Below are 26,345 nucleotides of genomic sequence, written 5' to 3' on the forward strand. Positions count from 1 at the left end.
GCAGCCCATGATTGGCTCGTGAGACGAAGAGGAGAGATTGCGTGTTGTTTGGTATTGAGCCGATCGATGACTAAGTTGCGCGCGCTCTCATAGAGTCATCACACACGATACACACAAACACGCACAAAAGAGGAGGGCGCCAAGGTTCAAGACAAGACTTGTCTCGAGGCCTCTCGTGTGCCCTGACACCCGGAGTACGGAGTATGTAGTCGTAGTCGTAGTCGTAGTACTAGTCGTAGTAATAGTCGCAGCAGCCGCATTGCCATCATTGATCAAGACCGCCCTCAAGACGGAGAGCCACATCGCCGTCGGCATCCACGCAACCACTTTCAGTCCGGCTGGAGGGACGATCAGGTAAGTTTAGCCAGCATCTAGCGCCTGGCACGTGCAAAGTGCAAAGCGCACAAATTGAAACGAGGCTGTCAAGCAGGCATGGATATTTTCCGCACAACACAGCGACGACAACAACCACTGCAGTCGTCGGCCGCATTGCGCCAGTCCAGACTCCGTTGCGTGACTGAAAGACTGCTATTGGGCAACATGTGACAGTATTTATCATGGACCTCTGCCCACCTTCCCACGCGGTATTCTGACTGGGACGGCATATGCCACGCGCGTCACACCACTTTCCGTCCCTCTTTCCCCTCCAACTTTCGACACCGCATCTGTCTTGCATCATTCGGGATGTCTAGGAACCGGGCCGTGTCATTACCGAAGGCCCCATCTTCTCACCTTGCTAGCATCGGCCGAGGGCTCGAGCACGAGCAATTGTCCGTGCCTGTGAATGTCCACCTCCTCCCCGTCCCATACGAGATAAATAGACAGCCCTTGGAGGACTTTGTATGCTCGGCTGTCAACGCCAGGATTTGCTTTGTCAGGCCGTCAAGTCGACTTCTTGTGGGTGGATGCAGATGGCCTGTCTCGACCAAAGATGCCCAGAAAATAGGCAGAGCGCATCGAAAACAACCAGACCTGTGGGGATAAGAGAGTCCCTTTTTAGCATGAGCCTTCATGGGAGAAGAATGAAGCCAGGGGAATTTTGATATCTTCGGTTTCACATGTGCACAGTACATCCATGTGCAAGATGAAGGACATCATCCCAGGTGTGCTTAAAAAGGGATATACTCACGGTGAATGCGATGTTGCCCCAAGCCATGGCGTTCCATCCCGAGGGAGTCATCATCCGTTCTTTTCCTAGGCCATAGCAACTGAAAGCCACATGCCCAATGTCTCCCAGCCAAAGCGCCCACAGGTAACCCCGTACAACCCGGACCTCAGACGTTGAATTGAGGACGACGAGGCCCACCAGGGCCATGAGCAGGTACAGATTGCCGAGCTGCCATGCCAGGACGATGCTGTTCTCGGTGACAGCGGCCACAGGAACCAGCTTCTGAGGGATCTGTTGGGGTTGCTGACGGCACCGAGGAAGCCAGCCACGCTACCTCCCGGTCAATTAGCTATCTTGGCTTGTCTATCGGGTGCTGTGCATTGCGCATTGTGCCTTGATTACTCGACCTGCTACTTTGCCACACTATGCCTGCTGCAAGCCGCGGGAAAGGGACAAAGGCACCGACCGGATAGGGGGAAACGCAACTGCGGGTCTGGAATGTTGACGGCGGGTGTCTTGGGGTCGGAGCCCGAGATTTTGATAATTTACGAGGACTCCAATGGCCACGGTACGGAGTACTCACAGTGAGATGGGTTCGATAACGGTGAAGGTCACCCGAGGGATGGTCGGCAGACGCGAAGCCATGCTGCGAGGCGATGCAAAGGGAACAAATCACTCGGATCTGACAGACCTCGGAGATGAGCGTTTCGATGCCGCAGGGCTAGAAAAGCGGACAGGTGGCAGAGTGGCAGGCGCTGGACAAGGTGACTGGGCAGCAAGAGCTGACACTCGAGGGCGCGAGGTGAATTAGTCGGTCATTAAAATTACTAGTTGATGATGGCGTGTCGGCATCGCAGCTTGAGCAGTTGTACGAGTTCCAGGTCCAAGTCTGTCCTGGAAAGCCAGTCCAGTCCGACCAAAGTTTGATACGAATGCCTTGCCGTGGTCCGCAGCCAGTCCGAGGTAGTGGCCACAGCGGCGTGATGGCCAAAAACAGAGAGGCTGACCGACGCTATGGCGAGGATCTTGGCGCCGTGGGCATGGTAGCAGGCAAGATATTGAAGACATCGACGCCTCGCCACTGCTTGGTATGCGCATCGAACAAAGGCGCTTTGCCGCTAGCCCAGTGTCACGACTTCGTAGGGAGTACTCCGTACGCGTGGTCGGATTTCTGTTGGCTGGAGCTCCGTGGTGCGCACTGCGGACGCCCCCCAGTCACAGTGTGCCCCGACCCTTCCAAGCCATTGGCATCAATGCATCTACACCGGCTGTTGGTGGTGCTCGCGGCCATTGTATCCTCCTGAGTCCTAGTTAGTTGGTTAGCACTTGTGCCGCTGGTCTGGACTCTGATCTGGCCCTGTCATGATGGGTGCATAAAATGCCCGCGAGCGTCACCGGCACGAGTTTGAATCGAAGCGCAAAGTACCATCAGCACAACTGCGGAACGGAGTAGGGGCAATATTGGTCTGACGCTGCTGATCTGGACGGCCAGATGGAGACATCGCGGAGACGGATGCACGTAACACATGAAATATATTGACGGACAAGAGCGGTGCCCAATGCGCCTCTGACGGATGCTAGTTGACGTTTTCCGCACGGCTTTGGGAACGGCGGCAGGCCTAACCCGGGTCAAGAGTGAAGATGCAGCCGTGGGCTTCAATGTTTGAAAATGCCTTTCAGTCGAAGCCTCTGTGCTGATAAAAGTTGAGGTTCTGTTGCCGCCTGCCGCCCGCTCCTGCCTTCAGATGTCGCCGACCTGGTAGTTACATTTGCGTACGAGGTAAGTACCTACTTAAGGTACTCCGTAGGTAGTGACTACCTGGGTAGGCGGCCAGGCGATTGGTTCCTCGTTCCAGCGCCCACCTGCCCTTGCCCTGACTGCCCGACTGACACCTGCACGGCGTCCTGGGGCAACTGAAAGCCGCTGCATGCCTGCGTGGCAGCCACGACCGGAGCTTGCTTGGCGCCGGCTGCCGAACTGTGAACACACCGGCCGCGGCGTGCTCCAGCGGTCCTCCAGCTAGCGCCAGCTTGCGCCAGCTTGCGCCAGCTTGCGCCAGCCTGGCTCCAGCCCCTTCCCAGTGGCACCCCCCACCAGCCGACCCCACTTTTCCACCACTGAACCCTCCGCGCCGCCGTCCGTCACCCTCTGCCCAACATCGTCCCATGTGAAGGTCCGCTTCACGTGCTTGTCAAGTTGTGACCAAGCAAGCTGCATGCCACAACAGGCGACACCACCGAGCCGCCTGGCATGGCATTTCTGCCGTGAAGCGCACGCTCGCCTTGATCAAAGACACAAGTCACGGTCCGAGGCGCCCTTGTCGGCTTCCATCGATATATATCTTTGCCCCCTCCCCCCTCTCCCCTGTCCTTCCGTCGTTGGACACTCGCCTCGTTCCATCTATGACCTCCTCTGCCCAATGCAATATAAGCCAGCAGGCACATACAGCCCAAGATGGCCACCATCGAGCCTCGCCTGATCCACTTGTTAAACGAATCAACATCTACACCTCAGCTTCACCATGCTGACCTGCCTCCGCTGCACGCTTTGCCGCTGCCGACTTCCACAGAGCGACCTCTGCCGCCGCTCGAGCTTGATGCCGCCTATCGGCCAAGCGGCGCCTCGGCATATCCACTGCGCCTGTTCCTTGCAGACCACGACGTCGCGGAGCCGCTTTCTCACGGCCGCTCCAAACCCATCAACGACCTGAGTGATGCCTCCGACGATGGTTACAGCAAAAAGCGCGCCCGAAACATCCATGTCAAGGATGACTTCGTCCAGCTGCCCCAGCCAATGAAGCGACAAAAGTCGGCTCAACAGGCGCCTGCCATGCCGCCCATCATCAATGGTCTACTCGAACCTCCAAGCCATCCGGCTTTGTTTCCTCCCATTGTGTCGAATGCCTATGATGAGAAAGTTGTCAGTCAGATGAGGCTACTCAATGAATGTGCTTTACAGGGAGCTGTCGAGGATCGCGCCAGGCGGTCACCCGAGGCCGACAAGTCGGGCAAGAGCAGGAAGCGGGCTGCCAAGCCTCGCAGGAAGTGGTCCGAAGAGGAGACAAAGCACCTGCTCTTGGGCGTGAATCGACATGGCGTTGGGAAATGGACCAGCATTCTCGAGGATCCAGACTTCACCTTCAACGACCGAACTGCCGGGGACCTGAAAGATAGGTTCAGGACATGCTGCCCCGAGGAGCTACGCAGTTCAAGCAAGTCCTCCTCGCAAGCTGGCTCGCCCCGTGCAGCGCCTCAAGATGCTGGACGTCGGACCAAGTCGGGTATTCACTCGGAGAACATTCTTATCGAGGACTCGCCCTCGCCGAAAGAGGCTGGCGAGTCCGACTCAACGCCCAAGCCTAGGAAGAGCCGTGCCCACCGCAAGAAGCTCGAGGACCTGGCCGAGTTGGGTATTCACGGCCCGTTCAAGAAGTCGCATAGACGTGAACGCCGACCCTTTACTGAGCAGGATGATCGTGAGATCCTCGAGGGGCTGGATATATATGGCCCGGCCTGGACCAAGATCCAGCGTGACACTCGCTTCAACCTATCCAGCAGACAGCCGACGGATTTGAGAGACCGCGTCCGCAACAAGTACCACAGCATCTATCAGCGCATTGAAAAGGGAACCTTCAACTCCAAGGACGATGCTCGAAGCAACGTTCTCGAGCCTTCCGTCACCATGTCCATCGACAGCTCTCTACAACGGTCCAAGGAATCATCCAAGGTTCCTCGATCCAGCCACAACGCCAAGGAGGATTTGCCAACATGGCCATTGCACGTCGTTGACGCGTCCAACTGTACCCAGCCATCGCAGACCTTTGATTTTGGTGAGACGGGTGGGCCACACTTCATGGGTGGTGAGATGGACATTTCGAGACTGTTGCTTGATGACTCCAGGATGACTCAGGCACCTGCACGACATGCTGCAGACTATTCTCCCGATCCATCATCGCCGCCAGCCTATATCACAGAGCCGCGCCGCGACAGGCACGCTAGCCATTCCGTCCGATGTTGAGATAGATACCCATTTTATTTCTTGTTTTTATTTCTTTTTATTTCTCCCTCTACGTCAATGACAAAGGTTGGGAGGAAATCAGGAAACTTTGCTATTGGGTCGAATAGCATTGTATTTCTACGAATTGTTACGAGCCTTGGGACGGAGTTGGGGATAAATTCATCGATCAAAATAGAGGAGTGGACTAGACAAAGGGAATGTCCATGTTGAAAACGAGCATCGCATCGTACAACGGGGACCCGCCGGCTGTTTTGAGCTATAATACTAGTACTACCTCGGCGTTTTTGGATTTTGGAAGATTTGGCAGGGTTCCTCGGGAGAGAAACAATGGGCCATTCTCGGGGCAATCGGATTGCAGCTGACCGACGCTGGGCTTCAGGCTGATCCCACCCCGTCCAGGTAGACATAGTTAGGTCAAGGGCAGGAAATAATGAAGCAGAGCATCCCATGTTGAATGCACGTGCCAGCCCCGGCGCAATTGATTGGAACGTTGCTCCTGCTTATCTAGAGACGCCAGGGAAAAGGCCAGCGACGGAATCTCACATGCTAAAGGGCCGAGTGTTTCGAGGAGACCACGGTCCGGTATCAGCCCAAGTCTTGGATCAACAAGCGCCATCATGGTTCGCGACGCTTTCGAACCGACCAGGGTCGTGCAGACGGTCGGACAACAAGGATACGGGAGGGTAAGGGGAGAGATAAGAGGAATCACGTGCGACATCACATGCTCCACTTTTGGAAATTCGCTTCTAGTGGCATAATTGCGGGCTGGTAGGGCACGAAGCCCCTCAAGCGCAGTCTGCGGGCAGGGGAAAAAAAAAAAGCCGTGGGCCCCGATATTTGCACCAGCGGCAAGTCGTTGGCTCAACCCTTTGACCTTTCCTCATCACGCCCATCGCCAACAGGTAGTCGACAAAATGGCCCGCGGAATGTAAGTGACTCTGGTCGGCAATTGCAATTCCACGAGAGGGGGACGACAAGGTCAAGAAGTTGCTCGACGGTCCTTTTTTCTTCCTGCAACCGTCGTGCACAATTCTTGACATTTGCAGTCCGCCGGTTCGAGGCACACCTTGTCTTCCGAAGCTGGGTTTGCTAACTCTGTTGCAACAGCAAGAAGCACCAGAAGCGCCTCAGCGCCCCCTCGCACTGGCTGCTGGACAAACTGTCCGGCACCTATGCCCCCAAGCCGTCGGCCGGTCCTCACAAGCTCCGCGACTGCCTGCCCCTGATCATCTTCATCCGCAACCGCCTCAAGTATGCCCTCAACTTGCGCGAGACCAAGGCCATCCTCAAGCAGCGCCTGGTCAAGGTTGACGGCAAGATCCGCACCGACATGACCTACCCCGCCGGCTTCATGGACGTCATCGCCATCGAGAAGACGGGCGAGAACTTCCGCCTCGTCTACGACACCAAGGGCCGCTTCACCGTCCACCGAATCCAGGCCGAGGAGGCCGAGTACAAGCTCGGCAAGGTCAAGCGCGTCCAGCTTGGCCGTGGCGGAATCCCATTCTTGGTTACGCACGATGCAAGAACGTGAGTTTTTGTTTTTGTTTGGACAAAAACAAACCCTGTTCTGTCAGACATCATTCAGCCGTTGGATCAAGCTTTGGTCGATTCCTTTCTCAAGGACTCTTTCTCGTGTGTCTTTTTTTCTTTCTTCGAATCCACGTGGTTTTCCACACCCGTTTTCTGCCATATCGATTGATTACATTGTCACGATGTAATGTGCTTGGTACACATACGATTTTGGGGGCTGGGAAAAGAAAATAACGTGGACCGGAAAGACGAAAAGAGGCTCCGAGAAAGAGACGAGAACGTGGCTTGTTGCGACGGCTGTAATGTTGTGTCCCCTCAGAGAAAGCTCCCAGATGGCTGACTGCAATCTCCTTTTGCGCAAATCTAGCATCCGTTACCCTGACCCCCTGATCAAGGTCAACGACACCGTCAAGATTGAACTCGCCACTGGCAAGATCACCGACTTTATCAAGTTCGACACGGGTGCCGTCGCCATGGTCACTGGTGGTCGTAACATGGGCCGTGTTGGTGTCATCACCCACCGTGAGCGTCACGACGGTGGCTTCAACATTGTGCACATCAAGGACGCCATTGACAACAGCTTCGCTACCCGTGAGAGCAACGTTTTCGTCATTGGCCAGGACAAGCCCTGGATCTCCCTGCCCAAGGGCAAGGGTGTCAAGCTCACCATTGCTGAGGAGCGTGACCGCCGCCGTGCTTTCGCTGTGTCCCACTAAGTGTTGCCTTTTTTTCCTCATGCTGCCATGCATGCTAAGCAGCGTAATCGGAAGTCCTGTGGGTTAGGGAGTGAGGCGGTAGGGAATAAAAAAACAGACTTTCGTTTGGCATGTGGAACTGGAGTCTCGGATTTGACGAATTTCTTCTTTTTGGGGCCCATGATGATCCCTGGAGAACATAGCCGGCCGCGTGTGGAATACGAGTAAAAGAACAATTAAGCCAAGCTGAGACGTTCCTTGCCAAGTGATGTTCACTCCGTATGACTGCCACGTTCAATGCTACCCGGTAAAGAATGCTTCTAGATGAGCATGCCATATGGTCTTCTCGTGCCGGCTCTACTTTCTGAGAGAAGATGGACGGGCACGGCCTCTGAGTTCAGAAACGCCCATCGGCCTCTGCGTGCACATACAACATACACCGCTCGTGCCTGCGTCAAGTATGTCGGTTCACTGTGGTATCTCGGGTTGACGCCAACGTGATGAAGCAGCGCTTGTATGAGGCAGCCATGCCCACATTCATTCAGTTTCTTGACACCACAAAGCAAGCGAGACCTCATCGTCCGCATGTCATGGTTGGAAACAGCGGCCAGAACGGTACATTGTGCGTGGAATGATGATTGGCGTGGGTGGGTTTCTTTAGCGACTTGATGGGCCTGACAAGGGCCATCGTGATGCATGAGCAAATACCGCGACGTCATTATCGGTTACCGGCTCGGCCTCCGAATCCTCACATCATCATCGTCAGAGGGACGGAGCATCTGACGCGACAAGGCATCTTGGAGAGATTCCGGGCGCCCGGAGTCTCGAAGCCCGAGTAACGTGGTAAACAGACGGTGCTGGGGAAAGTTTCGTCCTGCTCCACGGAGTAGGACATCCCGGCCCCAAGGGGGGAGCGAGGACGTCACAGCCCACCCGTCCAATGAGCCGACAGGGGGTTGCTGCCTCCCGGACCACGTGCCGAAGCGCTTGGGGGCCGACCAACTTACTCACAGCGTCACGGCCCGAGTCGACGAGCTCCGTCGTCGTAGACCGAGGAGGCCTCGCACTCAGCCTAGGTGCGAAGGTGTGTCCGAGAAAAGTCGCCCGACTTCGGCAACGCGTTATCCGTGCTGGTCGGCCAAGTTTCTTCACCTTGGTTGGAGCTCAGTCTCCGCCCGAGAGGACACCGTCCCCAAGCCCGCGGCGTTTGAAGCCATCGGGGTGCCCGGCTTCGCAGTCATGGTTCCGTGGTGGTGAGCGAGGGACGGACTGTGTCGGTGTCGGACCGACCGTGGCCTCTTTTGCAGCCAGGAATGTTGCTTGCGCGTCTACGCGGGAGAATAAAAGAAGCAAGGGGCTGTGAAAAATGTAGAGCCTCGTTGCCGACAAGATGGAGTTACCAAGAAGAGCACGGAGTGCGTGCATCGATGGGCGCCTCGTCATGCTTACAGTTCTCGTCACGGACGGACCAGGCCGCTCCTGCCGGCATAAATTGTCGCACAGCACACAAGGTGGGATGGTGTGGTGTGGGCACCGCCGTTTTTGGGCGCGACATCGGTGTCTGAGAGATGAGAGACGGCCAGGCAGGAACGCCACCCGCCAAGTCAAAATTCCAAGCAATCCCCCGGGGTAGTTACCATGAGATATGTCTTGCGGCCCCTCTCGACAATTGGAGCCGGCCACCTGGGCAGTCGAACCATGCATGTAACGTGTTTTTAGTTTTGCCATGGGTCCGGAGCCCTGTTGCACCTGTTGCCCTGAAGTTGTCGTGTCGTCTGTCGTCTATGGGCCCTCGAATCGTAAACCGCGGCCCCTCCGAGGGCAAGAGAACAATTATAAAGTCAATGCGCACGCAGACCTCGGGCCATCCCTGCTTCTCTCTGCTTCGTCTCAGACTACCCGCCGCTTCTTACTTGGACCGCAGCTCAAAGACGACAGACAAGATTCAAAGCAAAAACCCGGCCACACCACACCACCACACCACCTACCGTCATCATGTCTGGACTCAAGGCCGGCGACTTTTTCCCCGACGGAGTAAAGTTCTTCTACGTCGAGCCTTCTGGCGACGACATCAACACTTGCGGGATTCCTAGGGCCCTGGATGCCAGCGCCGGTATGCTCCGGGCCTCCCCGTCACGAGCTCCTGGAGTGGGCTTTACGCGACGACGAACCAGCAGCTGACCGGTGCCACGTAGAGTTCAGGAGCAAGAAAGTCGTGCTCGTCTCCGTCCCCGGCGCTTTCACCCCCGTCTGCTCGTCCGCTCACCTCCCCTCGTACGTTGCCAACCGGGCCGCTCTCGAGGCCAAGGGTGTTGACATGGTCGTCATGATTGCCTACAACGACCCCTATGTCATGTCTGCTTGGGCCAAGGCCCACGGCATCACCGACGCCTTCATCATCTGTGCCTCCGACCCGGGCTTCAGCAAGTCCATTGGCTGGAACGATGGCGAACGCACAGCTCGCTACGCCATTGTCGTTGACCACGGAAAGGTCGTCTATGCCGAGAAGGAGGACGGGAGTGGCATTGAGAGGTCTGGCGCTGAGGGTGTTTTGGCCAATCTGTAAACTTGACGAGGCGCCAACGGCAGAGCAGCATTAGATAGACTACCGCGCATTTGATGGATTTACGATTAGGACGAGCAACTGATGAGCCTCCAGACGTTGAAAAGATTGAGGTTTCTTTTCTTTTCTTTTCTTTTTTTTTTTTTTTGACAATGACGGCCATTCACGTCGGGGTCATTCGGCAATTGCCAAGAGGCCGCGGTTTGAATTCAACTAGGACAAGCTGTGATCGATCCCTGGCCACACATAGATAGATGGGCCCAGCAAGCATACAATGTGCCCGCCATGACAAATGGCTGTCTGTAACAATACCTTGCCGCCCCAGTCATCGGAAACCACAGAGTATGCAACGCGACAAAGGAGGAACCAGGTTTTGCTTTGAACCGTTGCACAGGCATGTCGTTTGCTCAACTACCAATGCACCCTTTGGCATTCCATGCACCCGAGAATTTGTAGAAGAACCGGCCGGAAAGGACACAAGAACCACATACTCCAGCACTCTTCCAAGCTTGCTCTTGAATTCATGCCGCTTTTTGCACCAAACCCCGCAAGACAAAAATTTCAAATCCTGGCCTAGCGAGTACGGGCGGCAACCTTGACTGGTGCGCCCTTGGCGCCCTGCTTGCTGATGTTTCGCTGGGTCTGGCCCTTGCCGGCGGCGGCGGCAGACTTGGCCTTCTCGGCCTTCTTGGCAGCAGCGGCAGCGTTCTTCTTCTCTTTGCTCTCCTTGATTGCCTGGGCGCGGGCGGCAGATCGGGCCTCGGGGCGCATGGAGCGGCGCTCCTTGATCACGTCCAGGGAAGCACCGACAATGGCACGCTGGGACTTGACCGTTCGACGGGTGCGCTTCTTGGTAACTTCCTGCAAGGAGGCGTTAGTAGACTACTTGGTTGTGCGGCGAGGAATCCCCAAGTGCATCCGTCCGACGAGGACCTGAGTATTCGTTGCTGTCTCCCGAGCTGGCTGGTGTCCCTTGAATTTCGCAAAAAAAAAAAAGAGAAAAAGCCTCGGGCCTAGGCTCGGCAACGTCTGCTCGGTCCCGTCTCGGAAACAAGCACCGGTTCACGTAGTCGGATCGTACCTCAGAGATGCCCTTGCGGTGCTGTCGGCGGTACAGGACAGTCCAGGCAATGCGACGGGGGTTCTTGCGCTGCAGGAACAGTGACTCCGACTTGCCATTCTGGAAACGGAACACTTTGCTGTCGCCACGGACATAGATTTTACCCTGTTAGACGTCGTGTTAGCAGCTATGTCTGCCGAACCTCGGCCAATCCCCCCCTCCCGCTCGTCATGACGCCTTGCGGTCTGAAATCAAGGGTGCTTGCTTGTCCAAATAACGTATATTCATTGAATGCCACGTCTTAAACCGTCTCTCCTCACTCTTTGTTATGTGCATCAATTCGTCCGTCAAGAAACCGATTCGCCACCGGAACACATCCATGACGACAGGGAGCACTCCAAAGGGGAAAAGTATCAAAACATCGTACCTTGCCAGGGTAAATTCTCTGGCCCGAGAATGTATCGTCGTAGGTACGCATCTTGTCGCGGTTGTGGGTTTATAGCGACAAGGTGTATGTGCGAGGACCGTGGATTTGGCGGGTTGGCAAAGTTGAGCGGCGTGATACGGGCAATTTCTCGAATTGGAGGTGTGTGCCAACATGACTAAGCGTCTAGGGCAGGCGAGGCGCTAAAATTGTGGCATGCCAAGGCACGTGAGTGATCACATGGGCGTTTCGCGAGCGACTGTGATTCTGACTCCGACTCTGGGTGGTCAATTGGTGAGTGGGGCTCCACCTTGCCGAAAAGGTGACCCTCCTCCAAGGCCGAGTCTGTACAAACTTTATGAGACGAAACTCATATACATCGAAACTTTGCAAAGTAATCAAGCCTCGACCTCCTCTTTTACCGACTGGAGCTGTCGGCCCCGTGAGACCAGCCGCCGTGTTTCTTAAATGACATCCACCTCAAGGGCGAATGCCATCGCGCAGACCGTCATATCGCAGTTCCGAAAGCTACCAGCGAAGCGAAAGCCCGCCGTCCGAACTAACGGGCTGCACGAATGGGTTCCGTTGAGCGGCATTGTCGCCGAACAAGATGGAGAATGGACCTGTCTAGCCTTGGCGTGAGTGCCTTCTCGCCGGTCAAAGGCACAGCTGGAAAGACATGGGCACTAAAACACGCGGCGCTTTTTCTTGCTCCAGCACAGGCATGAAGTGTCTTCCGGCCTCGAGGCTTCATGAGGCAAATGGAAACGGGATTCACGATTGGCACGCCGAGGTTCTTGCTATTCGGACATTCAACCGGTTTGTCATGGACGAGTGCCGATCTTTACAGAGAGAGAAGCGTACTTCAGTTCTGCAGGCAAGCGGCTCGCATCAACGTAGACCCTTCCGCATCCGAGACGGCTTGAAGCTTCACATGTACTGCTCGGAAGCACCCTGTATGCCTGCCTTCCTCACGTTCAATTCTAGCATGAGGATCTGAACAGTTTCCCTAGGTGGAGATGCAAGCATGGAGTTGATAATGGCAGCCCAAGACGACGCATCGCCATGGGATGTCCCCCCGTCGCCCGCGACGACACAGTCAGGTCCAACCACGACATCGCTTCCGGGTCGAGCCTATTTCTCCCAGTTGGGTGTTGTTCGACGCAAGCCTGCACGGGGCGATGCCCCTCCCACCTTGTCCAAATCTTGCTCCGACAAAATCGCCCTCAAGCAGTGCACGTCGCTCCTCTCATCGCTGACGTCGCTCTTTGTCGATCCGGCCAGCGCGTATATCGACACTTTGGTGCTCCCCGAGTCTCAGTACTCAGCTCAGGGTTGTCAGAGGGCGTTCTCGGAACGGCTAAGCAATTTGACGAATGCGTCTTGGCTAGGGGGCTATCAGTTCCGTCCGTTCAAAGTCGAGACCACGGACGAAGAGTTTGAGTTTTCGCGAAATAAAGTAAGACAAGACTCTGAAAAGATGGCGCCGAGTAATATTGCGGCCGCATGGTCTGCATCGGGGGTGGAGGAGACGATACTAGGTGGTGTCATCCAAGGGAGGAAGCCCTTCGACCCAAAGGGTGCGAGTAACATGTCCAGGAGACAGTTGTGGGCTGCTGCCGTGGAAGTATCTAACAGTTTAGATGGCCACCAAGACATCAGGCAGCTTTTGAGCTCCAAGACCTACCAAGATGTCAAGGACGGGGACTTATTGGCGGATAGACGACGTGTCAAGGACCTTGTTCGAACGACTGCGTTGGCTGGCTGGGTTCCAAACCGAGGCGACTCAAGTTTCTCACTGTGTACCAGTGCCTGAAAACCAAGACGAGAGAGAGAGGGCAAAGGCCATCCGTGAGCAGGTATTGGTTGACAACATAGGTCACATCATTAGAGATTTGGCATTTTCCCTAAATGCGATTGGGGTCTTTGTTCCAAACCCCGAACCAGCTGAAGACAGTTTTCATGCTCCCGTCCCGCCTACATCCACCGTCAAACCAGCAGTGTCCCGACCGTTCTTGCAGCAACTCCTTTTTTGCTCTTTTGATAGAGAAAACAAAAAAAGAAAACAATGGCAAAATGTCGCAGACTAGTTTCCTGCAGCAAGCAGAAAATATGTGATTGGGGTCCTTTCCACGACGGAGAAGAAAGCAAACCAGAGTAGGCCCAATTGAAAGAAAAGCATCACCAAGCACCTAGTACTTCGTTCCAAGGCCAGCCTGACAGCACTTCATTTCAGAGGAATATGCCACCCTAGACCCTTTCCATCCCGTCCTAAGCCCCTTCCCCTCCTCTTCTTCCCGTTTGTCATGGGACAATGTTCGTGCTGGAGAGGAAATCTTCAAAAGGCAGATTTTACTCGACCTTGCTCTCAAAGTTCTCGCCTTCAACAAGGTCGGGAATTTCGTCATCGTCCTCCTCGCCCTTTTCGCCCTTCTGCATGTTCTGGTAGCTCTCGGCGAGCTTGCGGAGCGAAGCGAGGGAGTCCGGGCCCAGCTGATTCAGGATCCCAGGAACAAGCTCAGTGAGGTCCTTGTCCTCGCCATTACCGTAGATAGCAAACGTGTTGGAGGGGACAGCGGCATGGACTGTGCGCATCGGCGGGATGTCAGCCGGAGAACCTGGGGTCTGCTTTCGGCCCGTGGTTGATTTGAGGTGGACAGATATACGCACCCTTGGGAGCAGAGAAGTGGATGACGTTGCCATCGGACTTGAACATGTTGACCTCCTCAATAGCCTGGATGGGCTGAGTGTTCAGCTTCTTCAAGGTCTGCTGGAGCTTCTTGTCATCGGCGCCGGACCGAGCGGGCGCACGCTTGACCTTTCTTCGGGGCGTGCCTTTGCCGCTGCGTATTTCGGAATCAAATGATTTGATTAGCTGTCCGTGGAGTGACCAGATTGTTGAAACTTCAACGGGCGGATGATGATGCTAAAAATATAGTCGGATATGCGGTGGGAACTTACCCTAAGTGGACGAGTTAGCAATCCCCCCAAAAGTTCCCATTGGCACTCTCCAGCAACTGAACTTCCCCATGGTTCGCTCTACTCACCAATACGGCCAGCCTGGCCAAGCTTCTTGAGGCGCTCCTGGACGTCAGCCATGCTGAGAGGTTACGAAGGAAATGGAGGAGGACTACATTGGCCCGCCGCCCGTCAACTTGTCAGCTTCTGACTCATCGCACAAAACCGCTGCCAGAGTAGGGATTCGGGTACAGGATCAGTCGGCGCCGACATCAAGATCAAATAGCCGAGCTACAACATTGGTTGGGAGAGTCAACACGTACCGAAAGAAGATGAGGGGTTGCGTCAAAGAGGCTGATTTGTCGCCGAAGGCATGGATTGGTGATGGAGCAAAGAAAGAGTCGTTTTTGTGCGTTGCCAAGAGTTTTCGCGTGTGGAAAAATGTATTGCCCGAAAGGATACCCCACTGGTGCTCAACTGCTCAACGCCGTTGGCTGTTGGCTGGGCCAGACATCTGGGGCTAGCTAGCGCCCCGCCCCCCGAAGAACGTTCCCAATTTCAGCAGGTGCTACTGCGTACGCCTGCTACAGCTGTAGGGCGTTTGCGGCACTATTGTGGTTTTGGCTTTTGTCCTCTTCCACGAGGCAGTCTCAAATCCAGATTCAGCTTGTCAGAATTCCCAGCACATCCATCGTCAGTATATGAAAATAACTTCACATCCACTGACTTCACTCGGAAAAACCAGCAGACAGTCAGGTACATCATGTAGCAATACACTTATATCAGCATAGATCTATACCCAAGCCTTCACGTCCCGTATAGAATAGATGTAGATGCTCCGTGAAGCTGCCGAGGCGGCTTTCATCATTGTTGAAGCATTTGCGCTACTTTGGTACTCCGCTTTCTCCATGACTCAATGTACCAAACTTGCTAGAGGCGCGCGCTTCTTGACATCTGAATCACATATCTACTACCAGATGTGAATATGAATATGCTTCTCCTAAAGGGCTTCAATGGCTTATTATTTATGGTGTCGCTCCTCTTCCTCCGCTCACCACGTGTCGGGGCCGAGAGGCTTGGTTACATTTGGAATGAACGCCCTTGTCACGGCTTTGCCATGGAAGTCCAACGTGTCCTGCCAGACAGTGGTCCCCCACCAGTCCGGCATATCCGTCATGCTTAGGCCAAGACCAAGGCCAGTAACGACGGTACAAAGAGCAGTGCCGATATCGAGGGCACCAGATAAAGCATACGTGTAACGACTCCACCATCCAAGGAAAGCCCTGCGGATGAAGAGGTTGAAGACGAGACCAACAATGACCCACTGGAAGAGGAAGTAGAGGGTAGCGGGAGGAATCATGCCAGCGGCACCAAAAAGAGCAGGCGTAATGACATAGCGTGCCCAGCTGCGAGGGTACCTCCGGGCAACCAGAAACTGGATGACGGGGCAAATAAAGCCAATGAACCAGAACCAGTTTGTCCAAGAGTAACTATTGTCCAGAAATTAGCTCTTACAGTCTGCAAGGGAGTGTCTTGAAAAGCGTAAATACTCACATTCCACCGGCACCAAAGACCTTCTTTGGGCCAATGACACCCCAGATGACACTCGCGTTATAGAAAGTTCGCGCGTTAGGGCAGGTTAGACCCTGTTTCTGATCTTCGGTGCAGATCTCGCTAATGTTGCCGCGAAGGAAGTTGTAGGCGGAAATCTGGACAAATGATAGCCAGATGACAGCAAACGCCTGAGCAGCAAACATGCTGCGAGGAGGAATCTTCATGTAGTGGCCGACCTTCATGTCAGAAATATAGTTTAATCCGTTGTATGACAGCATGTACCCGTAGCTCTTGAACAACATCATGGCGACGGGACGCCCGGGCATCATGTATCCTATAATCATTTCGGTAATGATGTTCAAGCCGGTCTGCTGGTTGGTGATGGCCTGAACCATGCCAATTGGGATGAAAAGAATGGCGCCGATAAGAATACACACAATGTATGCCCACCAGGGTAGATGGGTGTCCCAGACTTGGCAGGCAATCATGCCAAAGGCGAAGCTGACTGCAAAAATACATGCGAACCACCATTCGGGGGCTTCCTTGTACTTGCGCATGAGCTTCATATGCACATCAGGCTCATCGTGTTGTGAGTTTCTAGCACGGCTCCATACGTCCCTTCCATAGAAGAGGATGACGTGCATCACAGTAGATATAAGTGCAGCAAAGCCTAAGCCATAAGAGAGGGAAAAGGTAGGACCGAGGAGAATAGGTGAGTATTGCTGGTAGGCAGTCTCGTTGACTGTAAATTCTCGGGTGAGGATACGGGTCGTGTTATAGGACTTTGCATATCTGTCGAAATTTTTGTTGGCGCTGATAGGAAGGTATCGGTAGTATTCAGGCCCAGCAAAGGCCAGACCAGCAGCACCTATCGTCATAAGACAGATGCCAGCACAGACGTTGAGAATGGCAAAAGCAGGCGTCTGGAGCGGTGAGCTTAAGAAAGCAGTGACGGTAGCCCAGTCAAGGGACATTGGCATAAGACCGAAGCCAGTGTTGCCACCAAAAACCTGGTTGACAGCAACATTGTTTGGAGCAATCCAAGTAGGCCACATGAAATAGCTCAGGAAAGGAGCAATGACCAGAGGAAACCATTCCCACGCAAAAGTGCAGCCGGCAACAAGAAGGAAGAAGCTGTATCTGCCAATCTTCCAGCCGTTCGTGGTGGAGGGATCGGACGGGCGATGGTCATGAAGAGAGTACATGACCGTGCAGGTGATGAGCGTAGCAGGCCAAACCATTGACGACGGCCAGATAAGGAACCTTCGAGCAATACCAGCGACGCCAAAGCCCATGGCCTGGGTGGAAAGCATGAGAAGAATTTGGAAGCCCCACCTATGTTCCAACATGTTAGCGGAGTAGAGCGATGAAGAGCTAGCTAGCTACGCGGTCCAGTCTTACTTGAATTCCTGCTTGTAGAAAATTTCCTGTGCAAGCAGAATGTCAATGGCGTAGCTGAGAGAGCTACCAGCGGCCGTCATCATGGTGATGATGGTATGCTCCTTGGTATTGAAGGGACCGGGATTGAGCTCAAGAGTGTGACCGAATATTTTGAATGTCTTGACGGGCATGAATTTGGCCCAGCCGCAACCAATTCTGAGACAAATGATCAGGACATGGGTGAGGCTGGAGCGGCGCGCAGGCCGTAGGATGAGGACTCACGGGTAGGCGATCAACTGGACAACAGTAGATGAGATGGAAATCGGGGTGCGACGCATGCTGAGCAAGACGTTGCAAGCGGCCACGACGGTGCAGAGAAGAGCTCCAATAGTCCAGGCCCGGAGCGTGTTGACGGGGACATCGTGGTCAACGGGGGGAACCTGCGGCCAAGCTTTGTCAGCCCGTTCAACGACAATCGGATTGTCGCTGCTTGTTTTGCTGCAGCAAGGGCTCAGGCGAGCCGGTTGAGGATGGACAGAGAGTCCTGGCACATACCGAGTTGCGGACCTCGGCGTAAGGCGAGTTCTCCTGAATCAGCGACTCGTCAATGGCAGCCTCCTTCTCGGCATTGCCAGAGGTGAGAGCATCGTCAATGTTGTCGAGCTTGTCGACGTCCAGGAAGGGATCCCACTGGTGCTGGCGCCTGAACCGGCGCAGCTCGCGTTCTGTGCCTGCAGCGTTGGGGAGGACATCGGCGCCGGTTGTCTCGCTCGCAGTCTCAGTCGACTTGACACCAAAGCGTTCCTTGAGGCCCATGATTGAACCACGTTCTGTGCTGGCACCGGTAGATCAGGCGTACAGGTGACAGGACGGCGGGCCGGGGAGTCTGGACGAACACAGAGGGGGAAGGAGCGAGGGGCGTCGGCGTTTATATCCAAGGGGGGCACCGAACGAGACGTCAAGGAAAATGAAGCACGGGAGCACGACATTTCCACACAGAAAGGTCAAACCGTCCGTCCTCCAACCCACCGCCACAGCCACATCCTTTTTTTTGGCAATCATCTAGAGGGCTCCGTAGCCGGCCGAGAACAGACAGCACGGCGCTGATTCCGTAGCGGTACGGGGCACCTTGCACTCAGACATGGATGGTTGGTGCAGCAAGGCGCACGAAATCGGAAGACTGTGAGGAGCCGATGACCGAGACACAGGCTGTTTTTGGAGCGTCAAGCCAAGTCCCATCGGCTCTGCTTGCCTGGAACACTGTGGGCGGTCAGTTCTCCTCTCGGTGTCTTTGCATGTGCCGCATCTGAATTGGGCGTGGGCAACCAGCTGGTCGTGCAATGGGGGCATGATGGAGGCAGGGGACTCGGAGACCCCTGGAGACTGGGGTGCCCATCACGATTTCACGACAACCTTCACACCCCAGGCTCAGCGGTACGACAGAGGGCACGACGGGCTCATGTGGTACTCGGTACCCCCGCTTCCACACTGGCCTCGGCGCCCTCAGGCCTGACCACTCTGTGCCAGTCTCCAGATGACAAGACTGGGAACCGGAGTGATGCGCCGACCTGCCCAATACGGCTGCCCAGCGGTTCGGTTTTTGTCCATCTCGTGGGCGTATTTGAGCTCCTCGGCCACTTACTTGGTGCTGATAGCTGACCTGCGCCAGCAGTCCTTTAGCTTCGATATTACGTACCGAGACCTCGCAGCGAGTCAACTCCTCAGTACCGACTTCACCACCAGGACCAGGTCTGTACTGACCAGAGTGGATGTTTCCCTTCCCGGTGCATTCCTAGTGGCTTTCTTATCTGTTGGGAGGGACGGACGGAGTAATATGCGACGGCAAGGACCTTTTGCCAACCTCGCAAAATCGAACTAGGATGTTATCTAGGATGTTATCGCCACCAAATTGTTACCGAGTACTCCGTACTCCGTACTGGGCTAGTGAAACGACCGTGCTCTCCGGTCAATGTCTCTACTGGCCACTTGGCACATATATCTGCCCAGGAATTATCCCACCAACCCTAACCCTACGCAGTCGCTCAGCAGTCCCTGGACCTCCCTCCCCGGCGGTCTGGTCTGGTCTCCCTTTGGTCTGTGGGCCGCGTTCGATTTCAGCTTCGGTGGCGGGCGATGCAGTGAGACAGGTCTCGCCACATGGTCGAAAAGCTGGACGGATGCGAACGAAGGCACTACTACTCCGTACTTGGCACCTAATCGACCACCTCGTCACTTGGCAGCACAGAGACGAAACGCACGACTTACATACAGCCACATACAGAGGACGGCTTGCGTGGCGGCAGCCCAACGCACTCACGAGTTTTCGACTCGAAGACTCGGCTAGCAAGCCAAGCTTCAATGCGCGTAAAGTCCACGGCCCGTGCGCGTGGCTTCTCGGCTCAATTCACGAACTGACCACCAATCGAATTGGTGATACTATCGGCGCCGCGCCGCTGAACTAGCCTCTAATTGGCAGCCAGAAATCGTAGCGGCTGTTGGAAAACCAATCAATCCACTTGCCATGGTTCCCCAGACCATGATGGAGTAAAGGGTCAAGACGCGAGAGAGGGTCAACGGTATCGGGACGAGTGACCCCAGACGAACTTTTGTTCAGTCGCAGACAAGCCGGTTGGGGGCTTGTCGCGTGCGACCTTTACCACTACTGCCAGATCTTTCGATTATACGGAGTACGAAGCGCGGAATGCGACCGGTTGACGTTTGAAGTGGCCAGGTTCAGTGGCGTTTCGTGGGCGTCACTGCGTCGACACAAGCCTCTTCTTTCTCCTTCTTCTTTCCAACAAGGCCGCCTCTTGTGGATCTTGACAATCAATCAATGGTACGGAGAAGACTGTACGGAGGACCAGTTACAGATATCAGGTCGTACTACGGAGTACTCTGCATAACCGTCGTCTCATGCTCCCTGGCTGATGCTCAAATAGGGACAGCTCACGCTTCTCCTGGACCAACGCGCGGGCTGCACTATTCCACATTTGGTGTTTTACTTTGGTTGAGGATCTCATCGAAACTGGAGCAATGGCAACCTACCATTCAGGGCCCAGGCCCGCATCTAATGCGAACCCTGCTTGATGCCAGTACACAGGGGTATTTGGGTAGGCAAATGTCGACAGTTTCTTTGCCACCTGCAGGTGGCAACGGCGTACGGTAATCACGGACGCCGGGTTTCCGAGTTTCTCGTGTCATAATGCTCAATCTAGAAGATTGTTACTAGTGTACGGAGTACGCTTTCCCCCAGGTGCTCACTGCTGACAACCAGACGCCATGGCGTACTGCGGATCTCTGGGCATCTCGTATCGCCAAGGAATTGTCGGCAAGTGATGAGTCTGCCGCACGATTGGGTGGTTTATGCAATTCTGTGGCTGCTGCGAACAGCAAACAGCAAACCGTGATTTCCTTTTCCCCCCAAAGGCAGCCGTCTGGGTTCGAAGCAACTCTGCGACTGATCGCGCAATTCATCGGTTATCTTAGCCTCGCCAATGCTTGTACGCTCGCTGTCGACTTCGTATTGCATTCCATTGACATGGCAATTTCCTCAATGAAGCCGGCGCGCGTGCACAATCTTGGCCCCTCCCAAGGGGCCCAGTCGGCTACGAGCCGTCACTGTTCCGAGTTCGTCAGCCAGCATTGCGCCGGCTGCCATGGCCCATGTTCGAGTACAGCAACTTTTCCGTGTCGTCGGTGTGCAATCAAAGCCTGGCAGGGCCACCCCTGGTTCGTTGATCCGGACCCTGAACTGCTCCTCTTCAACCATGGCGAGGTCTCGAGTGGTCCAATTCGAGGGAGGATGAGCAGCAACGCAAGTTTGAAACGAAGAGGTGCTGGAAATACTTTTCAACTCTGGCAACATTTGACTGATTTCCCTGTCGAATCGTCGGCCATTTTGTCAGGTTCTCAGTACACTACCATCAACTGTTCCACAACCACACCGAGGCCATGACCGCAATGAGGTGCGAGAATAAAGTCAACAGGAAGAAGATGCAGCGACCGTCGTTGGGGGGAGAGGGCAGTTTGTCGTCGGGACTATCGCTGGTTGACGGGAACTTTTTGTCTGCTGCCAAGACGCTTGATTCGGACGAGGCGCAAAGAAGTCGGTGTGGTTGGTCATAGCCCGGTTGTGCCAACCATGGACCATGGACTCGTTGATGCGTGGTACCGCCTGTGCTCCGTACAACTTGCGCTCGAATAACTAGTAGTACTCGGTCAAGATCCCAACGAAGATGATTGTCGAGATGGGAGAGGGGGGTGTGGAAGATGGCCATATCCAGTCATGAGATTGATTTCCTTCCTCCCAGAGTCTGAGCTGGCTTTGCGATAGACATGGAACTATGATGGAGCTGGATCACGTTGGCAACCTGCGTTGGTTCTTGCCACGCATGCACAATATCTGGATTGCCAGAAGGGAAAAAAAGTTCCTGTCACGGGGCAATAGTCCCGCCGCAATGAAGATGGCTGCGGTGAAACGCCACGTCTCGTCGTACACCCGGACGTTGGTTCTGTTACAGTCAGTGGCGAGGAGGGGAGTTGCAGTAGCTGGCTTGAAGTCGAGACGGCAATCTGGTTCGTTCTTTTTTTTTTTTTTTTTGCTGTCCATGGAACCCAGCAAGCATGGAGCACACGGTAGGCAGATCTGAAGTCGCATCGACATGTCAAACCTGACATTGCCACCTCAAGCCGCCTCCACCCGCCGAGCCCCCTTGTCCAGTTTCCCCAGACTGGATTCCAACTAACTACACGTCTCGACCCGTTCGCGTTGCCATTGCGTACTATTGCTAATAAATAGTCTGCAAAAGGTCCCATATGCCCATATGCCCGGGCCCATGTCATTGTGTCCACGTGCCCCATGTGCCATGAGGCTCTTGGAACGAACAGGGTCAGGGTAGCCACCAGCGACGTCCTGTAGCCGTGTTTGCACTCCGTACAAGGACAAGCAATGAGCGACGATGCAGGCGCGGTCCCGCAAGAAAAGTGTGTCCTCTCTGGCGTTTTACGCAAAAAAAAAACCGTCTCTCCCCAACCACTGCTCCTCGACAAGCGTCCAACAAATCGACGGACGCATCTGTGCCCCCACGATGCTGCCCCCCCCTCGAATTTCCTCGTCGGCATACGCAGCACAGAGGTGCATGTTTGCTCGCCCACTACTTGGCGGCCAGGCCGGCCTCCCGTCGCATTTCGTCGCGGCGAGCATCCGCCTCCTGCCGCTGCACCTTGGCCGCGTCAAGCACGGCCCTCTTGCGCCTCTCTTCTTCCTCCTTGACCACGATCCAGACTGTGTTCGGAAAGCGAGCCATGTACGCGTCAGCACACTCGCTTCCCCCATACGCGTCATGCGTATACACGGGCCACGGGCTTTGCCACCTGGTTGTTGAGGGGGGGAGCCCAAAAAAACAAATGGTATACACGAACTCGCAGGGGGGCCAAAAACTAACTCGGTTTATCCGACTTGGAGTACTCCTTCAGCCTCGTCACGAAGTCGTCGAACTCCTGCTGCCGCTCCTCCCTCGTCTCGATGCTCTTCTTGCGCAGGTCGGGATTGTACTTGGCGCGCAGCTCGTCCTCGGTCGGCGTGAGCCTCATGGTCAGCAGGGGGCCTCCCACGCTGATGGCTGCGCCGCTGTTTCCCGTTAGCTGCCGTCTGCCACCTGCCGTACGTCGTATGCCGTATGCCGTATGCCGTCTGCGGCGTGTTTTTTTCTCCTCCCTGTCCCAGCGGGAGAGGAGAGAGGGGGAGAATCACTCACCCGACTAGGACCTTTGTCCAGAGGCGCCAGTTGGTAGGCTGTTTAGGCGGCATGGCTGGCTGGACTGGACTGGACTGGACTGCCTCTGCGTCCTGCGCTCTGTGGGGATACAATACTGTCCACTGTCCTTGGGCTGTTCCGTCGCGTCGGTGAGGGCGGTCGGTCGCTTCCTCTTCCTCTTCTTTCTCCTTGGTCGTGGTTGAGTCGCTGCGATTGCGACGATGCCGAGCCGTGGACGTTCTTTTTTTTGGGATGTCGGTGGCGGGTTTTGAAGGAAGGAGTGGCTGCGCAGCGCCGCCTACCCGTCGAGTCGAGCTTGTGTGGCGTCGCTGCTCCAATCTTGGCACGTACGGACGGAGTATGGGGTACCGGGGATTACGTCATCATGATTTGGCGCTTCGCATGGCCTTCCGCATTTGCATACCAAGTTTTATCGTTGGGTTGCTGCACTGACTCGGCGATATTTTAGGGCTGCAGTCTCGATCTCTCCGGCAGATCAGCTGCTTGTGCGGCTCTTGGCATGATCATTGTCGAATTGAAGCTGCGCATAGTCGTGCTTCTTGACGGCATGGCTACCCTAGAGCACACGACCACACACCCCAGCCCAACCCGACATTCTTGAAAGTCGACAGTAAAATGTTGCGCTGGCACTGATGGTAAGCGGTTGCATCGAGGCAGGAAGAGGCACAAAGCATCGTTCGCTCGTGCGATTTTTGTCGTAATAATCCAGCGGGGGGTCTTGAAGAGGTCCAGGTTACGCTACCTTGGAAACTCGAGGGACTGACCAAAATCGTCTCAGTTCCGCCGAATACAAGCTCCACCTGTTGCAACAGAGCGTCGTGTAAATCTCCCAAGAACCAGCCGTCACGGTGTACTGTTCCTCGCACACGCTGTTGCCACGGTGTCTGGGGTCGGGGATCAAGATGCGCCTCGAGGAGGATTCGCTGCTCGAGACTCCCCATCCACCCCGACACCCTTGCTTGTATTCTCTATAGACTGGATCGACGCTCTCATCTTCAGAAGCCCATCCTTGGTATGTCGACATGGAATAGTTAGCGCCCACCTAGACCTAGACACATGTTGAGCAAGTCCATGTTTCGCTCAACATGCGCAGCTCTGTCCGGCACGACGGCCAACGTTGTGTGGCGCCGACGGACCCAGTTTTAGCCGCCGGATTTAGTGCGGATCGGAGCGCGACGCCGGGCCTGCTCCGCGATTCCTCGTCGAAAGGTACATGCGACGACGACGCTGCTGCTGCTGCACCGCACTCGGTCGACCATTTTGGCGCTAGAATGCTGAGGGTCCCTCATCTTTCCTGCCCGCGTGGCGAAATCTCATATGCTGGTGGCATTCAAATTAACCCCATAGATGCGCCTTGGTGAGTCAAGCGCTGGCATGGCAGTCCTGCGGAGTACGTAGTCATTTCGACTCATAGTGGCGCAGGGTCGAGTGGGGCCGCGTCCAGCCTCCAACACGGGCCCCCGACGCTCCAAGCCTCCCGAGACTGTTGCGTCACAATCATGTTGCAACAGAAAACCACTCCGCCATCAAGGGCCCACGTCTTGGGTATCAGAGTGTCGGACAAGCCAGCCATGTCTACCCACCCGAAACGGGGAGCATGTTGGCAAACACTTGACGGCTTGTTGCGCTGGCTCGTGAGTCACACTGGCCACACTGTCCTCCCAAAATGGCAATTCGCGCCGCCGAAACGGGGACCCGGACCCGGACCCGGACGGACCGGCCGCCCCACTGTGGCTGCGGATTTGTTACCACGAGTACTCCGTACTCCGTATCAAGTACAAATAACGGTCCGTCTGTCGCACCTGCCCCCAAGTTCGCCAACGACGACATCCCAATCGACTCGACCCCATCTTCTCAACACCACGCCCTGAGCCCCGGGTTTACAATACGAAACCGCACACATGGCCGGCATGCCAGACGCAAGCGTTGCCGCGGACCAGCTGCCACTCGCCGTTGCGCAAGCCCCGTCCTTCTGCAGACTCTGCCACGTGCAACTGCTTGGTCTGCAAACATGGCGAGCTCACGTGAAGAGCGAGGGGCAGCAAGTTGTTTTTCGCTCGTTTTGAAAGAAGAGACAGACAGAGAGGTATGTATAGCTAATCTCTTGGTCCCCAGCGTCTACAAGCTTCGATTAAAGGTAGCAGAGCCCGGAAGAGTCATGTCGCCGCCACCCACCCCTCCTCACCCAGCAGGTTCGGATAAAGAGCCCGCAGCACCGTCATGCGGTCCAACGGGCGATGTGCGGAAGTGCAGTGCTAGCCAACACCGGCAATCCATTGGCGACAGGGAGGACGAGCCGTCAGCACCGGAGTTCGATCCTGGCCAATGCCTCTTCTGCGCGCACGGGTCGGCTGGGTTGGACGACAACATGGCACACATGGCCGCCGCGCACGGCTTCAGCGTGCCATTCCGGGAATTTCTGGCCGTCGACCTCGAAACGGTCGTGTCGTTCCTGCGTTTCATCATCTGCGGCTACCGAGAGTGCATAGCCTGCGGCGCGCGGCGGAGCAGCGTCGAAGGCGCCCGGCAGCACATGGTGGCCAGGGGCCACTGCCGTTTCAACGTTTCCCCCGACACCGAGGAATTGTACGAGATGCCGCCGTCCACAAACGCCGTGGCTGAACAGACGCGACGCGACGCCAGCGTGCCGGTCCGCTTGCCATCGGGGAAGCTCATCTCTCACCGGAAGAAGCTCGACACCCATGAGCGTCGAGCCGCCCGCCGACCGATACGGAACCGGGAGCGTGATCCTGTCACCTCGCGCTTGGAACCAGCCTCGGATTCTAGCCTCGCGGTTCTCCAGCGGCGCGGAGGGGGCGGAAGCCGCGAAATTGCGTGTAGCTGTGAGGCCCTGCTTGCCGCGCAGCTTTCGAGACTGCGAATGACGGGTGCTAGAGCCCAGCTCAAGGCGGAGGACCGGAAGCGCGGAAGGCTTGAACGAGCGAACAATACAGTCCTGTTCAAACATTATAGGCTGGACGCAGGTGATGGCCGGATAGGACGTCAATTTTAGGATGCAGAGTGTTGACTATTACGCGTAGGCGTGGATAGGGCTGATCAGGAGCCCGGCGCTAAAGATTTCATGAGACGTTGTTTCTTTTTGGAAATGTGTTTTGAACAGGTACCGATTGCACCATCAAAACAACCGCGCAGGTTGGACAATGAACAAGCTCGACTCACTCTATCAAACATCCATCCTGGCATGGCGTGAGACTACTCCTCATACATTGAATTGTATTCAAGACTTCCTTTAGCGGTCAACGGCGTGAGATGTT

General features: G+C 55.4%; 9 protein-coding genes across 9 annotated transcripts; 5 read left to right on the forward strand and 4 right to left on the reverse strand.

Annotated features, from left to right (window-relative positions):
• Positions 1-3,563: 3,563 nt before the first annotated feature.
• On the forward strand, positions 3,564-5,126 carry MAM_03258 (MYB DNA-binding domain containing protein; the record flags this gene model as incomplete). The annotated part of the gene is made up of 1 exon (XM_040822057.1): positions 3,564-5,126. The coding sequence occupies one exon, from the start codon at positions 3,564-3,566 to the stop codon at positions 5,124-5,126; it is 1,563 nt and encodes a 520-aa protein (XP_040679862.1).
• Positions 5,127-6,040: 914 nt separating this feature from the next.
• On the forward strand, positions 6,041-7,375 carry MAM_03259 (ribosomal protein S4; the record flags this gene model as incomplete). The annotated part of the gene is made up of 3 exons (XM_040822058.1): positions 6,041-6,054; positions 6,234-6,656; positions 7,027-7,375. The coding sequence occupies 3 exons, from the start codon at positions 6,041-6,043 to the stop codon at positions 7,373-7,375; spliced, it is 786 nt and encodes a 261-aa protein (XP_040679863.1).
• Positions 7,376-9,349: 1,974 nt separating this feature from the next.
• Positions 9,350-9,920, forward strand: MAM_03260 (Thioredoxin-like fold protein; the record flags this gene model as incomplete). The annotated part of the gene is made up of 2 exons (XM_040822059.1): positions 9,350-9,467; positions 9,550-9,920. 2 exons carry the CDS (start codon positions 9,350-9,352, stop codon positions 9,918-9,920), a joined length of 489 nt encoding a protein of 162 aa, XP_040679864.1.
• Positions 9,921-10,490: 570 nt separating this feature from the next.
• On the reverse strand, positions 10,491-11,455 carry MAM_03261 (60S ribosomal protein L24a; the record flags this gene model as incomplete). The annotated part of the gene is made up of 3 exons (XM_040822060.1): positions 10,491-10,778; positions 10,999-11,142; positions 11,405-11,455. The coding sequence occupies 3 exons, from the start codon at positions 11,453-11,455 to the stop codon at positions 10,491-10,493; spliced, it is 483 nt and encodes a 160-aa protein (XP_040679865.1).
• Positions 11,456-11,869: 414 nt separating this feature from the next.
• Positions 11,870-13,217, forward strand: MAM_03262 (Adenosine deaminase/editase; the record flags this gene model as incomplete). The annotated part of the gene is made up of 3 exons (XM_040822061.1): positions 11,870-12,039; positions 12,119-12,357; positions 12,415-13,217. The coding sequence occupies 3 exons, from the start codon at positions 11,870-11,872 to the stop codon at positions 13,215-13,217; spliced, it is 1,212 nt and encodes a 403-aa protein (XP_040679866.1).
• Positions 13,218-13,753: 536 nt separating this feature from the next.
• MAM_03263 (Nascent polypeptide-associated complex NAC) lies at positions 13,754-14,500 on the reverse strand (the record flags this gene model as incomplete). The annotated part of the gene is made up of 3 exons (XM_040822062.1): positions 13,754-13,986; positions 14,072-14,236; positions 14,449-14,500. The coding sequence occupies 3 exons, from the start codon at positions 14,498-14,500 to the stop codon at positions 13,754-13,756; spliced, it is 450 nt and encodes a 149-aa protein (XP_040679867.1).
• Positions 14,501-15,410: 910 nt separating this feature from the next.
• MAM_03264 (oligopeptide transporter OPT-like protein) lies at positions 15,411-18,109 on the reverse strand (the record flags this gene model as incomplete). Its single annotated transcript, XM_040822063.1, has 5 exons — positions 15,411-15,849; positions 15,914-17,248; positions 17,315-17,509; positions 17,576-17,733; positions 17,849-18,109. 5 exons carry the CDS (start codon positions 18,107-18,109, stop codon positions 15,411-15,413), a joined length of 2,388 nt encoding a protein of 795 aa, XP_040679868.1.
• Positions 18,110-22,446: 4,337 nt separating this feature from the next.
• Positions 22,447-23,102, reverse strand: MAM_03265 (Cytochrome b mRNA-processing protein 4; the record flags this gene model as incomplete). Its single annotated transcript, XM_040822064.1, has 3 exons — positions 22,447-22,577; positions 22,738-22,922; positions 23,050-23,102. The coding sequence occupies 3 exons, from the start codon at positions 23,100-23,102 to the stop codon at positions 22,447-22,449; spliced, it is 369 nt and encodes a 122-aa protein (XP_040679869.1).
• A 2,126-nt stretch (positions 23,103-25,228) lies between these two features.
• On the forward strand, positions 25,229-26,083 carry MAM_03266 (uncharacterized protein; the record flags this gene model as incomplete). Its single annotated transcript, XM_040822065.1, has 1 exon — positions 25,229-26,083. The coding sequence occupies one exon, from the start codon at positions 25,229-25,231 to the stop codon at positions 26,081-26,083; it is 855 nt and encodes a 284-aa protein (XP_040679870.1).
• Between the last annotated feature and the right edge of the window lie 262 nt (positions 26,084-26,345).

This window comes from Metarhizium album, assembly GCF_000804445.1.
Source record: "Metarhizium album ARSEF 1941 chromosome Unknown scaffold_6, whole genome shotgun sequence".
In the NCBI taxonomy this organism is placed as follows: Eukaryota; Fungi; Ascomycota; class Sordariomycetes; order Hypocreales; family Clavicipitaceae; genus Metarhizium; species Metarhizium album.